The sequence below is a fragment of the Necator americanus genome, chromosome II (genome assembly GCF_031761385.1).
Source record: "Necator americanus strain Aroian chromosome II, whole genome shotgun sequence".
In the NCBI taxonomy this organism is placed as follows: Eukaryota; Metazoa; Nematoda; class Chromadorea; order Rhabditida; family Ancylostomatidae; genus Necator; species Necator americanus.
In genome coordinates, this window is record NC_087372.1 from 23,063,588 (window position 1) to 23,080,711 (window position 17,124).

Here is a 17,124-nt window from a genome sequence, read left to right on the forward strand (position 1 = left end):
TCAATGTTCTCCTGTGCTTTGCAAGCAAAACTTTTGTGAAAAAAGAAAATTCCAAGTAAATCATTGAAGAGAAGAGTGAGAAATCACTTTGTACCACTTTTCAAGAACAAAAACTGGAAAATATGCAAGCCTGACATTTCAGACACCACTGCAGAACAATTACAGGCAAACACAAAGCGAGATAAAACCAATTAGAGACAAGAAATCGTACCGCGTCCATTCAGAATAAACGTATAGGACTCGCGGCAAGCAACCGGTTTCACATAGTGACAGTTAGTAGCGTCAAACACGAACAATACATAAAAATCAAACAAAATTGTAAAGAGCGCAAGGCACTCGATAACCTGAGTTTTACGGAGGTTCATATTTACAAACGAGTGAGTATCTCGCCGGGGCTTTGCACCCCCAAGTAGGAAAGACAACGCGATTGAGAGACGGCAGCAATTACTTTAATTTCCATTTATTGCGGACGCATAGGAAAACCTTCCTGTTGTAACCGTCGCATCATGTCAGAACTTGCCATGATGCCATTCGCTTGCGATGAAGAAATGAGAGCAGGATGGAGTCCTAAGCTGGGAGGCAAGCCAGCAGACATCGCAGTGGTAGCCTGCATCGAGGGAGGAGCCATTGGAGGCATGGTCATTTGGTTGGCCATCATCATTTGCATCATGAGAGCCTGTATTTCGGGAGATGCGAGACCCTGAGGAGGGGCCATTGCACCACTCATTGCGCCAGCCATTTGTTGCGCTTGAATCATTTCCATCTGAAATCTCTGCATGTCTGTCGGCTGCTGACTTGGCATAAAAGGTAGACCGGCGGTGGCTGCGGCCATTCGCTGGTCCATAAAAGGCATCATTGGGATACGGCCAGCAGCTGCTAGCTGACGCTGCATCTCCATCTTCATCATCTGGAAAAACAAATTTTATCTTACGAAGGAATGTTGAGCATTTCGAGTACTATAACTACACTGAAAGTCTGACAACTACAACTCAGTAACGCAAAAAAAAACTGTACGAGCATTTTTTTCTTTGTATTTCCGTAAACGCAGGACAAATAGTCGAGAAGCTAGGTGGTAGCATTAACAGCTAGTCTTAGTAAATTTTATACGTAATCACGGCATTCGGGTAAAAGTCTGATTTCACAGTCTTTCGTATACACGTGGAGTACATTTGCAAAAACGAGAATCAAAAGCACGATTTAGGCATTTTTTGTAGACGGCAAATCCTTTGCGACATTCTATAAGAGCCCATTAAACATTAATGTAATAAAATCTGAAACTAAAACATAAACGAGGTGAAATGATATGCAATAAAATATGAAACTAATGCACAAACAAGGTCAAGTTTTAAAATTCATAGGAGCAAGGAATACCAAGAAAAAAATGAGTCAAGTGAATCTTGGATCTTAAAGAAGAGTGATTGAATTCTGGTACCCAGATCTGGGTGGATAAAAAGGCATGAGTTGGTGAAAGCCACAAACAAAATGGTACTCACATGTTGTTGCTGAGCTGCAGCATGCTGTTGAGCTTCCAACAGCTGTGCTTGCTGCATTTGCTGCATCATAGCAACCGTCATAGGATCCATCCCAGAAAACATAGGGATTTGGCTATTCATCGCTGCCACTCGCGATAAGTCAGCAATGCCTCCAGAAATCATGCCGTTGATGTCAGGCTGAATTCGTTTAATAGAAAAACATGTATGTGCAAACGTAAATCCAGCGATTTTACCTTTTTTGGTTGTGTCGGAGTCGGCGGTTGTTGCTGAGCTGCTGCAGCTGCTGCAGCTTTTTCTTTCTTCTCGCGTTTTCGCCTCGCCCATTCACAATCGCTTGGCATACGATATGACAGATCTGTTCGTGCACACATCTGACCGCATGGTCGAACGATCGTCTGCACAAATATTGCATTCTTTGACGAACATGCCTCCTGCAATATCAATGAAATCAGATGAAAGCAAAACTTACTGAATATTTACGCTTACCTGATCACCATGTTTCCATGTGTTATCATCGGTGATGACACTGGCTACGTTCTCATCGTTTTCATCGGATTCGATATCATCGAAGAGTTTCTCCTCCTTCTTAAGCTCTTCGACGTGACTGTTCTCAGGTTTCACCTCCTCTACCATCCTCGCTACTTTTTCTAGTTTCTCCAAGGGTCTGCCAGATTCGAGTTCCATTTTCAAATCAGAGACAGTCTTTAAAAAAATATTCACCTGCCTATCTAAGACACTATGCAAAAAAAAGAAATATGATTAAAACACAACGCATTCAAATAAACTAAGGTATAGAATCAGAAACGATAAAAATCACCTCGTTACTATTACTTGCTGAAAGTTTCTCTACAGCGTTTGCACTGGCAGAATTTGGAGACAAAGCAGCATTCTCCTCTTTTTTCACAGCCTCCGTCATCACTGTTCCTTTCGCCTCCTCAGCGACTGGTTCCTCTTTTCCGCTGCTGCTATCTTCATCCACATCCTCCTTAAAAACACCATGAGTCAACAGTACATATTGTATGAAGTAGACAATCAACAGAGAGAGCACAGTGGGCAACAAAGTGTTGCACGAACCTTCTTTTTCTTTGCACTGTTGGTAGTAGAAGGTAGACCATTATGATGCTGCAGGTGATTTGCTCGTTTCCTTTTCCCATTCTTTGCCTTAGTGATAGGCACTTTGTCGAGATCGAACTCATGTATAGAAGCCGCTTGACTCGGGCTGCGGCGTTCTTCGCCTATCGAAGGGGTTCTGAAAAAGGTCGCATAAAGTCACATGTAGACGCAGCACTCAACAAGCAATGTTCCACAAATACGGCGATAAAACTGAACAACAACAACTGTTCTACGCAACTGATGCCGCTGAAAAAAAAAACTCAATAAACTTGCGATGTTAGCACGAAGTGCAATTAGTGAAAGAAATACTGATTCACTTAAACTAATAAACATTAAAGAACTGAACTGAAAGAAAAAAACTAGTTGTATGGACACAACAAATATCTTTCAAAAACTATCGAGTTAATGTCAAAAGGAATTGATCTGGTGCCCTATTTGAACAAAAACAGGCCCATCTTCTTAGTGCGTTGTTGATGCAAATACGCTCACAATGCTCCAATAGCATTCAAAACTGATAGGATTACACAAGAAATAAGTGCAGTAGCAAATATCACAATTTTACAGTAATGCGCCACATATATACCGCAAAGTTTTATCCACTCAATTGATAACTTATGTGTAAAGGAAAGTGCTGATCATCTCATTTCTGGAGTAGTAATGATTAATTCACACTCAATTCACTTTGTACTTGTTATAACATAAAATGTTGACTACAGACCTTCGTCGTTCCTTCTTCCCAGCCCTTGTTCTTACACCGCTGTCCTCATCAACATCCAGCCCAGAAGGACTACGTTTGAAAAGACATGGAGGAACAGTAGAAGGACGATCAACCGGACGCAGTTGACCGTATTTCTTATAGAAAAGACGACAGTCCGAACACAATAGCAAACCATCTCTACCAGCATGATGCCAGTCACGACTCTCTAAAAATTCAATGTAACCTCTTAAATGTCTCGAAATGTAGGCAAGCGACGATCATCGTAAAAGCTTTTGCAGAGGAGATAGAACTTACTTGAGCCATAGCAGTGATGACAAGCGTATTGTGCAGCCTTTTCTGCATCGAATCCTTCCATTTCGCCTTCGCTTGCCGAGGCGTAATCCAATAACTCCGTGGACGCCGGTCGAGATGTCTTAAAAATAGTGGTCATTCTCCAAAAAAATTATCAATATCAGTTTTCAATTATCAATTGTTACAATCTTTGCAAGCGTTTATTGTGTTTGTCAAAAACGTCATAAAGACTGGTAGCGGTTTTGAACAGGTAAAAATGAGCAAGAATCCAAAAGAAAAAGTGAGGAGCTACCTTGCTTTGGGAGTTCTTTGAATTCCTTTTGATGGATGTCACTTGATTTCGCTGTCTTGAGAGCGGTTTGGGTTTTACAGCATCTGAGGTTTTCTTCCACAAATAGTAGAAACCTACCAACTGGTCCTGCAATAGAGCACATAATAATCGTTCTGAAGAAGACAAACCTTTTACAGACAAAAAAACAGGACTTTTTGGAGAACATATTGAAGTTAGAAATTAACAAACACTCTTTTAGAATGAAGGATGAAGAAATTAGTCAAAATAACATGGTGCCAATGATAATTATGTGATTCAGGCGTGATTTTTTTTTTAAAGAGATGCTCACCCTGCTATGGAGGGGTAGAAGTTCACGGCTTATGCGCACAAAGTTCTTCCCTATCGTCTTGATACCCTTGCAGAACTTCTTGGTGTCCTCTACAGTCATGAAATTTGCGTCAGCAGAAAGCAGTTTATCATTTGCATTCATTTCTTTGAGCGCTTCATCGAACTTGTATCCGCAACGATGCAGTGTTGTAAGCGCATCGTCAAAGAGAAGATCGCTAACCTGAAAACGAATCACCACATAGTCGTATACCTTACTATTATCAACAGCTGACAGGATACACATCGCAACCGATGATATCACGCCGTAAACGGCAGCTATTTACGAAAAGATAACTAACTCCGTACAGGACGTACCTAGTTGCAAGTCTAAGATAACCAAATATAGAAATCACTGAGATAACCCTCACCCGCGAGTGTTTCTCCGTGTCCAACATTCTAGTTTCCATCATGGCGAACATTCGAAAGCTTCGAGCCAATTTTATATACTTGTCCTCAGTACCTGGATCGATCATACCAGGCCGATAGAGAAGTTCATCACGATCGGCTTCATCTGCTACTGAGCAAGTCGCCTCAGCCGGCAATTTTGCCTGAAAAAATTTCAAGTGGTTTGTTGGAGACGAATTAAAAACTACAGCACAACAAAATGACCAGTGTTGACCTAAAACAAAGGCCAGCTCTCGTGGTCTTTTTGTTCTACGGATTTACGCAAATGATTTACAACAATAAAAAAGAGGAGAAGAAAAGTTAAGTTTAATAAAGGACGGAAAGCAGAGAACGCATAGACATACTTTATGCGATTAGGTGCTGTCATATAGTAGAAAACATTACATTCAAAAGTACGAAAGAAGCTCTAACAATGCGCTTTGGAAGGAGTATGGAATACCTCAAAACAAGCGAAAGATTAATCTTTTGTTTGCTTCTGAAATAAATATTATAGGCTAATCAATGTCGCAAAAAAAACAGTGTTTTGCGTCAGGTGACGCCTAATTATTCACTCAAGTTTTAATGCAAACTGTAACATACTGAGATGGCACAAAAACATGATGGCTAATAACAATAAATGGAATTCGTTAAATTGGCCAATGCATGGCTCTCTTTCTGCAAAAGGCGTGAAGCGTGTAAAAGTCTGTGTGTCCGATGTCCCTCCTTCAGTAGATATAATTCGGATGTAGATCCCAGAATCGGATGGGAAATATCCATTACAAACCAGAAATCAAATGGATCAAAAGCACTCAGACTGTGTATACGACGAAACAACTCGAAACTAGTAAGGAAAGAATGTTCCGTCAGTAGGGTAAAGTGGTCTGTTTGAGTGTTCCTGATATATGATTTCTGAACTTGCAGCTGTGCTTTGTTGCTTTTCATGGGAATCGCAACTGCAAATCACGTCGCAACTAATGTAAAGAAGAACCCAACACTGAGAATTCTAACCCTCCTTTACAGGCATCACCCCACGAATCTGAGGTGGCACGGATTTCAGGTGGAGTATTCGTATACGGGATAGTAGATTATGGAGAAGGGGGTGATTCCGTCCCTTTCTTCCTAGTTGCCGTAAAAAAACAGCCCGGAAGATGCACAAGGCCAGCCTCCATCCGAGCCACCTCAGATTCATGGGGTGATGCCTTTAAAGGAGGGTTAGAATTCTCCAGTCGAACTTCTTGTAGAAAATAAAGTGCCAGAACGCTCAAAACCGTATCTTCCGGGCCGTTTCCCCCCTATCCATAGTTTCTCATCCCGTATACGAATACTCCACCTGAAATCCGTACCACTTCAGATTCGTGGGGTGATGCCTTTAAAAGAGAGCTCATACGAAACTAATCAAAGCCACTAGTCCAGATATTAGAGTGAAGAATTCTCAACAAATAATTTCGATGTTGGAAAACGGAGGTAAAAAAGAACACAAACTTTTGCATCCAAAGTTTTACGCTGCAAGCACACAGTGAAAGTCATACAGGGTAATCCCTTTGAGGGCTGTGAGCGAGCCCCTACCAAAGTCTTAGGCCTTAGGATCAGATCTTGAGTTCTTTTACTACGTGTGGTGAAATTGACGAAACACTCAAGAATTTCTTTTTTTTTAAGACAAAACTTGAAAACCATCATCAGACTATAGTCCTGTTTCTGCAACAACAAATTTATTTTTACGTCTGCTCTTGAAATGCGTTGTTTTTTTCGAAGAAAAAATACTCTGTTATGTGAGAACAACACGCGCAGCCTCCTCACCCATTCAGCCGGCAACAGAGAGGAATAACAGCGGCAATCGATACCTAACAACAGGCCGCGAAGAGAACACGGAAACCTTCGCTCACAAAGGAGAAGGGAGAAAAACACAACGAAACAGCGCAAAAGCCTAGAATGGGTCATTTGAAACGAATTCAGTCCGAACCTTCTCACAAAGTGCAGAGAGAAAAGTTATCGAATGTCACTGTCTTATTATAGGAATCCCGTATAGTGTAAGTGGGGTTTTGGAACTGTTTACACCATATTATTTATCTGACTTGTTCTCATGAAACGTTGAGAGAAGAATCAAAGTAAGTTGAGGTGTAAACAAAAGAGGATGAACTTCGAAGGATATTGAGAACAAAAAAATGTCTAATCTGTAAATATTCGTTCATTTAGCCCAACAAAAAGAAGAGAAATAGGCGCCATCAAACGATGCATTTATAACGGTGGAATTCAATGTATTGTGACAGAAAGCAGACTTGAAGTTGATCAGAAAGATGTAAGTATGAGAAGGACGCGATGTTATCCATTACATTCTGTCCAGTGAAGGCAAAGTGATTAAGTAGTATGGATCAAAAGTGAAATTTAGCTGAAAGAGAAAAGAAAGAAAGCAGAGACGCCGAAGAGGGATTACGATAGCTTCTCGTTTTCTCCTTAATTGCTAATTACGAGAAAATAGAGGAAAAACATGTGCGAATGGAATTTTACTCTTAAAAAATACACTACGAAAGGCAAAACATTAACTTCAAGCTGTTTGGGAATAAAGTTTGCAACCGACCTGGTACGAGGCACCAACTCGAATTTCTCCTTGCACGGACGCCAGCCTGGATGATTCTTGATTGTACGACAGACACGAGAAAAACGTATTCTCTTTACTGAGGTCACACCCGCCAAGGCTTCGTATATCTTTGACGAAAGCAATTTCGCACCTGCCTCTGAAATGCGTAGATGAATCATCTGTGAATAAGCACCCACAAACCGAATAGAGCAAAAGGTCAGAGGTTGTAAGCGGTAACCTAGCTGGTGCGTTCCGACGGCGGCCGATCAATATGCACCAGACGACTCTAGTGGGAAACCACGCCCATTCAATGACTAGAGAGTGAGGGAACGGAAGGATCCAGAAAAGACACTTCAATCTAGCGACTTATTTCGCATTCACTTCGTTTCAATTGAATGCAAGGAGAAGGGTAGAAAGAAAGTGATAATTTACAAGAAATTAGGGCTTTCAAAAAAGCGTTTCTCGTTCTGTAGCATACTTTCTCAATCTGAATGAAAAGAATCTATGAGGAGTCTGCACCCGTGCTGAATGTGAGAATAAGGCGGGCTTTTACTTTACTCAAAGTTTTCGTCTTCTCTAAGCTAACCTTAGGACATTTGCTTCACGACTTAAAAGATGTACCACCCTAGTCACAGTCCATGCCTGACCTTCTTCGCAAAAGTGTATGTCAACCAATTCTACCATCAACATATAACCTCTATGGGTCGTCGAGTCTGAGCAAATATCAATTTCAACACTAGCTGTATTTACAGTTATTCGATGTAATATAGCTAATGCAGACGCTACGCATTCTCTAAAATCGTCATTTAAAAAAACAAGTAAAACTCGCAGAAGTGCGTAGCAACAAATCACAGATTTTAAAGGGAATTTTTTACGCAAGGGCTACATACATTCCAAAGATTACGCTTATCAGGATAAAGACAAAAGAAGAAAGGCTCAGCAGCATTCATTTAGATCATAAATGATGCAGATTATACAATATTTACATTGTCCAGCCTTTGCTCACTATGGTATGCCACGACTCTAAGTTACGCAGCAAATTCAAAACATTAGCATCAAAACTCAAATAGACGACCATCACGAGCCAGCAGCCATTACAAGATACAACGTTTACTTGAAGTTTAACTGCCAACAAAATTTTTGTGAACACCGTGGGCGTCAATGTCACTTTTTGCAAGTAATTCTGCAAAAGAGAAACGAGGTATAGACTACATCATTGTAAAGAAGAATCTGGTAATCTAATCAATGCAGAAGAGGACACCAAAGCTTATCCCAATAACGTTACGATTTCAAAGGAGTTGTGTGTCTTTCAGAAATGACACAGTCCTGCAACACCTACCGCTACGCCGTTTTTGGTTTCCCACTCTCGAAAACGAACATAAATCTCAGTTTGAGCGAGTAGGTGGAACTAGGATGTTGATGAACTTAAACAATATTTAAAAGAGAACACCGGAATTCTTATACATTTTTTTCTACAAATTTGTATAAGGTACAACCCTGGGATGAGACAGAGGCTGCGTATTGATAATCCTCTCGAATTGAGGTAAATGTCATCCAGGATCAATTTCCACGGAACAGTACCAAATAATAAAAGATTACGAATCTCCCGAAGCACTAGAAACTATCACAACGAAAGGAGCAACAAGTGAGGTGCAGCAGCTGTGATTTTGGTAGGGAGCAACAGCGTGAAGGCGTGAAACTCCGAGAGAAAAAGCGAGTCAGAGACTTGCTTTGAAACTTGCCGCGAACCTTTTAGACCAAATATCTTCAAGCATTTGATTCACACTGCAAACTGCGTATTGGCAAAAGGAAACGTTCCGTTACTGGTGCAATCGCTTCAACACTAGGCAAACGGAGCAGTACATGTACAACGCTGTGAACAGTTCATGAGTTCAGCTGTTTGTATTTTTGGACCCAGATATCCCTGCAGAAAGTAATTTGAAGCAGCTACAACCCCCATCGCCGTTTACCAGTACTTGGTTAAAATTTCACAGAAAAACTCTGGGAGAGTTCAGATAATTCTACAGCGAAATAACACAACAAAAAATGATAGTGAAGCGCTTCCTGCGGTGTTCGAGCACATCCCCAAATAATGTAGCGCAGGACGACGGAAATTCGAGCGAAATGTGATTACGGAGCGGCTGCCTCGCAACGTGATTATCTACTTTGTCAAGTACGATTGAAAATATGCGGGATATTCGTCGGCGTGTGAGTGGCTAAACCAAATACCGAATAAAATTGTTCAATCATACACTCATATAAGGAAAATTGATTTGTTTCCCATCAATTAGTAACCATAAAGAACAGATATTCAGAGTACGGATGTGGATGTATAAGCGACAAAAACGAAAACCATCACAATCACTACAGGTGATGTGCTCAAAAAATCCGCAGTGGATTACTGTTCAGGAAGATTCAGAAAGACTAAATGAAGTAAATACGCTAAGTAGTGAGTAGTACCCCTTCCTTATAGGTGGTCCAAACTTTGTAGAAAACAACCTCTGAAAAAAACGCTATCGATTTTCATTCTTCTCATATCTAACGTATTACATATGCAAATGATGTCTCCTAATGATCAAGACCTCATATCTATCGATCGATATATCGATCGAGTTGCGTTTAAGTGGTGCCATCAAATCGGTTAAATTACTACCTGCATTCACTCGTACTCATAGTGAACAGTCTTAATATTTAAGTGTCCAAATGAATAACACCAACTCGTGTGAAAACGAAAATGCCGAATTCAGTTTGTGTTTTCTTGAAAAGAAGGCAAGAGAGACTCAAACCAGAATGGACTCATTATTTTGGATCGACTACCGCTAATAGATGTAGGGCGCAAAAAAACAGCGCGTGGAAATGCGGCCCTTTGAGTGGTGTGGAAGTGGCAGAAAAAGATGTGAGAGCGCACACAATAGCGAAGCCAATATGTCAGAGAACGACCAATGCAAACGAATTAGAACTGGCAAGAGCAAACAAGCATAGCTAACGCAGTTGCGTGGTTAATGAAAAAACTCAGAACCTCACCTTAGGCTTGAAATAGAATGGAATGCTGTCGTTTCGGAGGTGAATAGCTCACGAGAAAGCACTTCTGGTGTTGGCTCTTCTGCGAAATCCATCTCTAATCGTTCTTGTGAAATGAGGCTAAGTGAAATTTCTGGCACGTCTTCCGGTCGGAAAAACCGCGATATCTTCACAGACAGCATATCTCTCTTTGTCTGAAATGAAAATCATTCAATTTCCTGCACAATTAAACAAATCGCCAGTGAACTCTTTATGAAGAAATCTTGTAATTTTTAAATAGATGTCACTCGTCCAAACATTTCGTAGCGACTGAGCTTTAAGCATTCCGAAGCGTATGTCGTGATTCTTCTCAGAAGTTAAAAACTGTTATTCGGCATAGTTTTTCATATCTCATTTTTCTACGCCGAAAAAGAAAATGAGCTTCGAAGCACAACACATGTGTATGCGTTTACATCTTCTAGTTAACTGAACTGAAGCAAACTGTACAGAGATATGTCAAAATTATTTGACGAAGTTGGTGCCTTTGATACATTTCACCCCTTCAAGAAATGAATAACTTTAATAAAACATTGTAATCTGATAATGCTGTCGAAGCTGCAACAAGTCCCCACACCGAGTTGGCGTTGGGTTTGAGCGTCTTTGGCCGCAGCGCTCTGCGACTCGAATCCAGTTTCTACGTTCATCGCTCCATGTTGCTTTCGATTTCGTCATAAATATCGATCTAACGCTACGCATATGTAGCAGTGGACATAGTACTGTAGCTGAACGTGTTGCTGAGGAGATAAACGGGCGCAAAAGAAGGCTGTGCGATCGGTTACTAATTATATGGCGCGCCATTTGGCACGTCAAAATGTTCCGCCGCTACATAATCATCCAGTGATTGGAGTACGCTTTTCGCGAATACGGAACAATATGCAAATATCCGTCTGAAACAGCATAATTGGAACCTCAGTTAATTACATTACTAATCACTCGCAACGGATGCAAATTATAAAAGGGATAATCAATATTGCGTAGCATCCGCTAGTTTGCGTATCGAAACAAAAGCGTGTGAGCCACTTGAGAACAGTGTTTTCATTTATGACATGAAAGGTTTATACGAAAGGTTTTGAAAGGAAGACACGTTTATGACACACACTTTTTGCAGAATGAACCACTTGAGCCATTTCGCGCTCTTGGAGCCTTCACATATGTTCCATAATAGAGTGGAGCAGCCTCATTAATCTTAAATGAAACCGCGGGGTAGATTGGAGAGCAGAATGCGTGAATGGAATTGGTAAGCCACTTCAAGAGAAAAAAGTGTTTCGATATGTGAGATCTCAATAGATATCAATTTAAAATACCACAGAGTCCCAACATACATCGAAAACGAGGATGAAAATATCTTTTCCACCCACCCCAGCCACTGTCGTGCCGAACAAACTACCACACAGACTACGAGGAAACTATCCAACAAAATGTGCACTACATCAAAAGTATATTCACTTCCACAACGAATGATGGTTATTTACCATGATAGTATTAAAGTATGCAATGAATGCCAAATATCTATACTATTACCATCCGTTTGTACACATGCTTGTTGCGCGAGCGGTCAGTTTGAGAAGAACATAAACGAGCAATAATCTCGATATCGTACAAGGAGATCCAAATGAAAGAGTTCAGCTTGGAAAAAGAAACAACGCGCTGTTCCGCTAAACAAAAACCAAAAACAAATTGCAACTGTAAGACAGCTACAAACTGTTGCAGATCACCGGTTAAAATCGATTCAAAAAGTGCATTTAGAATTTGCATTAAACCTACAATTATTAATGCATTCACGTACCTTCTGAATCAAAAAATGATTCCAGAAATATTTACTGTCCCCGGTTTATTTTGTTTTGATTTTTTTAAATTTTACTTTTAGCAAAGGTTACTAAAGACTAACCGCACGTTTGAAATAAATAGAATGTCACGTAAGTAGTGATTCCATTGAGAAGGAACAAAAAGCACAAATTACTATAGAATAACAGCTTTCGAAAAACAATCTGGGTTATTAGAAAAAATCCTATGTTCATAGAAAAACCACGTAATTCGCACTATAACTTTAAAGAAAATAAACCTTCAATGGTGATAAATTCAATTTCAGCTAACAACATAAATGATATCACTAATTTATCTCTAAGATGCCCTGCTATCACCAAAATTGCTTCATGATACTTAAAGTTTCGTATTAACACAGTTTGACAGAAACTAGCGCACGTGAATGTAGCAACGGGATAGGGAAGGCGAACTTGACAGCGGCAATAGATTCTTTTTTAATCGACCGCTATTATTATTAGCGCGAAAAAAAAAATGTCCTCAGAGCAGTGAGAATCTAGAAAACATCTACAGCAACAGCACTTACTAAGAACAAGCGAAAAAATAACAAGTAAATTTTTCAATTTTATTTGACAATGTTTAATATCCTGTTAGAAATGTGAGGATCTTATCCACTCAACTAGGAAAGATGTGTTTCAAAGTGCAATGCAAAGAAAACGCATCAGAACAAAAGGAAAACTCGAAGAAAAATCCTGATTTAAAAAAAACGAGTGAACTCGCAACTTTAGCAGTATTATTTAGATACAAAAAACTAACATAAACAAAAGGAGTAGAAGAACGTACCATCTTGAACATTGCAATTGACCCAACAATATAAGGATCAGAAGGAGTTGCCTCGATATAGACAGTGTCACCTGGTTTGTACAGAACCCCATCATGCGCTTCGAAACAGCATATTTCGCCGTCTGCTCTTTTGCGGTAAGCCTTAAGATTGTTTCAACCATTAGCACATTTAGAAATGGCCTAAGTCAAGCTTAATGCGAAAAACAATTTAGTAAGAAAAACCTTGCCGCGACGACTGCGGTCCGTCCGACCAGGGATACTGTAATATAGTGGCTCAACCTCCCAAAGGCCTGCTTGGGCACATTCGTCTGGACTTCGACTGTGCTCCCCCTCTTCGGTCATCTGTAACTGTTTTTTTGTGGTCGTTCACTCATATGAAACTCATGCACTAAACTATCCATAGGAATATGCACGAACAAAAGGGTACCGCAACGACAAACAACACAATGCGCCCTACTCCACCGTAAGACTTGCTATTGTTCTCATCAGAAAAAAAAAAGAACTACGAGGGACGAAAAAAAGGCGGAAGCACTTCCAAATTGTTAACACCACGGTATTTTACGTATCTTTTTTAGTGTAGTCGATCCAAAAAATCCCCCTGTATGGTGGTATGATGCCTTCATTCAATTAATATAAAGGCATTCTACGTACATACATAATTCACCGTAGAGGTTAGCCTTCAATTAACCACACGCTAAGTGCGTCGCTCATCTTGAGATTTCGACACGAATGCCTACCCAAAGCGACAAAAAACTTCTATGCTTCACCACATTGAGTCATATAAAAAGGTCGAAGGCAATTCTGATGTTAGCTATCAGAAAAATTGTCAACTCTAAACTAATGAGTTCTAAGGTCAACAACCTTTAGAAATGCGAAAGAAAACACTGAACAGCAAGCAGGACATTATATCATCTGAACATGTCAACATCTGTTGTCTCCTAAAAACAACAAAAGTACGAGGAGAGACGAGCATTCAAAGCCGATAATCTTTGAAGCACTACGAAATATTTCACCCTAGTCGAAACACCCACATCACAATCAACGCCGCGCAACACGCACTCAAAGGTCAATGCGGGCCACTGCTGGGCCGCTCGTCCGTATTAGCTGAAATCCATCATCTCACAAAAATTCGATCAGTACACCTGGCTCAAGAGTGAAAAAATAAACGGATAAACTATAATCAAACAAACACAGTATTATATGGAATCAAGCGTGGAAAAACACCTGATAAGCATCAAAAAGAAACATACTTGAGTTATTTATGGAACTACAGTTACCTTCCTGAACTCCTTCCTAAACTAGAATATTAAACTATTATATTGAATATTAAAAGGTCAAAATAACCAAAGTTCCATGAGTAGAAAAAGTGTGATAGGATTTGTATTTTAATGTAGAACTCAAACTAACGATCAATGAATATGGACATGATAAATTGTTCAGAAGCCTGTTCTTGATCATAACGAGTATACGACACCATTAATCAACGCTTCCAATAACTCGTAACAAATGTTTGCAATGGCGCAGTCGAGAAAAAATAGCAGAACGTGGAAAGGTGACGGAAACAAACCCTTTCGAGAAAATGAAAGGGCGAAAATAATGAGGAACATGGACGTTAGGATGAGAGCAAACACACCCAGGCAAGCAATCAAAGAGGACGCAGGATGGATACGCCACCACACACAGCGACCGCCTTCCAGAGCACACAAAATGCAAACAGACGATTAACCCTTGTTCTTGGATCTGGGAACACAGCTCTATTCGACCAAATTCGCGATGAGCAGCAAAAAGATAGCTAATAACAGAAAACAAGACGGTGATCACACAAAACAACAACATTCGGCTGACACTACAGAAAACACGCGCGAAACGTAATGGGACTGCGCAAGCAGTGGAAGTAACTCAGCGGGTAGGATCCCGTGTCGAAAATGGATAACTACTAAAACATGGAAATTAGTGGAACAACAACATAGGATAAAATAAAATGAATAAATATATGAATAAATAAGAAAATATAGGAATAAATAGGATAAAATAAAAACTGCATTTAGTTATGTGTACTATGCAAAAGAACAGTGTTCCTTCGAAATTCCCCAAAAGCGCTGCGACATTTTTATGGACAGTGACATCAGAAGATAGCCGCTCTTATTTATATTATTCACACTCCAAATCCCGAAGCAAATACTCTCCTAGATTATGGCTCAAGTTATAACTATGCCCAGAAACGTGCAATATTGCCTGAACAGCGAATACAAAGTTCTGCTGAAGGATGCAAAGCGGTATAACTCAAGATCTTTCATGATATCATGTGGAAAAAAAAAACTGCAAAATTATTAAGGGGAAATAGAGACGGAACCCCAGAACAGAATGATAGCGATGACAAAAAGAGAAAATAGGTTGTTGGAGCACTATAATTCACTTCAATTGAGACCTCGTTAGAGAATACATGAACATAAAAACTCCACTACACTAAGAATCATATTACGGTCGTAGCTCAAGGTTTATTTGAATACAGCTGCTATGTGAACCATGCGAAAGGACAGTGTTAAGTATAAGTCGAATTTGTTTCGACTGCCGTGCTACATAAAATTAATTGCATGCGTGGGCGCAACGGTTCCGTGTTAATTCAGTATGATAAAGTGAGATATTGACCACGATGTTAAACTGACTTCCCACTAAATTTCTCAAATGTGATATAAATGTGGGATGAGTATGGCGCCGGAAACTACGAAAGAATGAGAATTGGATGTAAACGCCAGCTATGTGTACTAATGTGTGCTCTATTAAGTAAGCTTTACTCCAGAGCCAGAGATGATCGAAAGGATTACTATGAACCAACTGTGGAAATGAAAGGAAGAGCGAACGTGACTGCTGCTGAGCCGTTACAAAACCAACACACTCTCGCATACTGTAGTCGGCTCTGACATACGGTTGGATCTGATTGGAATACAAAAAAGTACTTGAGGTAAAAGAAACTGAGTTGTCTCAAAAATGGAGCTGTGTGAAGAGGAGGTGAAAGACCGAGTAGGAGAGCAAAAGGCGTGAACGCGGTGTTCTCGAGAGGACATATGGCTGCTTGGTTGCGCGCCGCGGTGGGTGTATGTGTGTGTGGACACACAAGTGGATTGCCGCTTGCGCGCGACCCGACAGCTCAATTGAGATCATCCTACGAGGAGAAGCGGTGGACAGCTGAGCTACTACATGAGTTCCCACCTGAGGGCTTATCTCTAGATTTCAGAAAAGAAGAAGTAATTATTACTTGAGGAGCGCCACTCCTTGTCCAATTATTCAACCAATAGGATAACAAAGGGAGCACATAACACCTATGACAGAAGGTGCCGCCCCTGACGTGATTACGGGCGATCATCTCTTAAACAGCGCAACCGAAAGCGAAAACGACGACCGCTACTTTGCCCTTAGGCTCTCCATCAGTCCGCCGACAAACAGCTATGGTACCCCTCCTAGGGTAACCTGAGCAACTGAGCACCGGTAACACGCAGGCAACGATATTTGATTCCCCACTAGCCATCTGTTTTGCGTGTTCTTAAAGCTCTGTCCCTCAGCAAATGGATACCTTCTTATCCAGTCACTCATCAAGTGATAAGGTGAACCAGATGAAGCGCTAGCAAGCGGATGATGGTATGAGCCATTCCTTTGTGATGGTATACGCCGCCGTTTTGTATCTTGTTAAACAGATAGTTTTACAGACGCAACGCTCAAGATGGTTTCTAATCGCGTTCTGAACGGTACTCTCCTTTCATATAAAACGTGTGGAATAGAACTCATTCAGGAGTCTCACAATGTGTGATGATAAGAGAGTGCCATAAATATCGCAGCAATAGATTTTGAGTTAGAAGCGGACGCATTTAAATTCCTGGGGTTTTAGTAGCTGTACATTCTTTATAACAATCTAAGCTATATAAAAACCAAAAAGAAATAGAGTGCGTCGCAATCTCAAAGGAACAAACTTTATGATATCCTGGATTACTTTTGACAGCAATATTTCGATGAGGCTCGAGATCCATTCATTTGGTAGAGTCATTGCTAATACAGATGCGTTTCTAGGTCTCCGAATAGTGACCCACAAGGGGCAATTTCTTGCAATGATAACGCAATCGGGATGTGCGGGAGGCAGAGGTAACCAATTCTCGCTTTTTTAGCCACCGGAGAGTCTGAACGTTGACGTAACGCGATAACGCGTAGCCGATAAAGGATACTCTCGTTATGACCA

General features: G+C 40.5%; 1 protein-coding gene across 2 annotated transcripts; it reads right to left on the reverse strand.

The window, feature by feature from the left end:
• Positions 1-460: 460 nt before the first annotated feature.
• Positions 461-16,918, reverse strand: RB195_019121 (uncharacterized protein; the record flags this gene model as incomplete). Of its 2 annotated transcripts, XM_064186835.1 has the most annotated exons (16): positions 461-907; positions 1,494-1,670; positions 1,727-1,924; positions 1,980-2,195; positions 2,311-2,478; positions 2,568-2,742; positions 3,325-3,529; positions 3,619-3,736; positions 3,908-4,033; positions 4,236-4,454; positions 4,642-4,821; positions 7,233-7,389; positions 10,257-10,447; positions 12,897-13,037; positions 13,119-13,238; positions 16,862-16,918. In XM_064186835.1, the coding sequence occupies 16 exons, from the start codon at positions 16,916-16,918 to the stop codon at positions 461-463; spliced, it is 2,895 nt and encodes a 964-aa protein (XP_064042716.1). The 2 variants fall into 2 exon arrangements, with proteins under 2 accessions (XP_064042716.1, XP_064042717.1); XM_064186836.1 differs by lacking the exon at positions 16,862-16,918.
• Between the last annotated feature and the right edge of the window lie 206 nt (positions 16,919-17,124).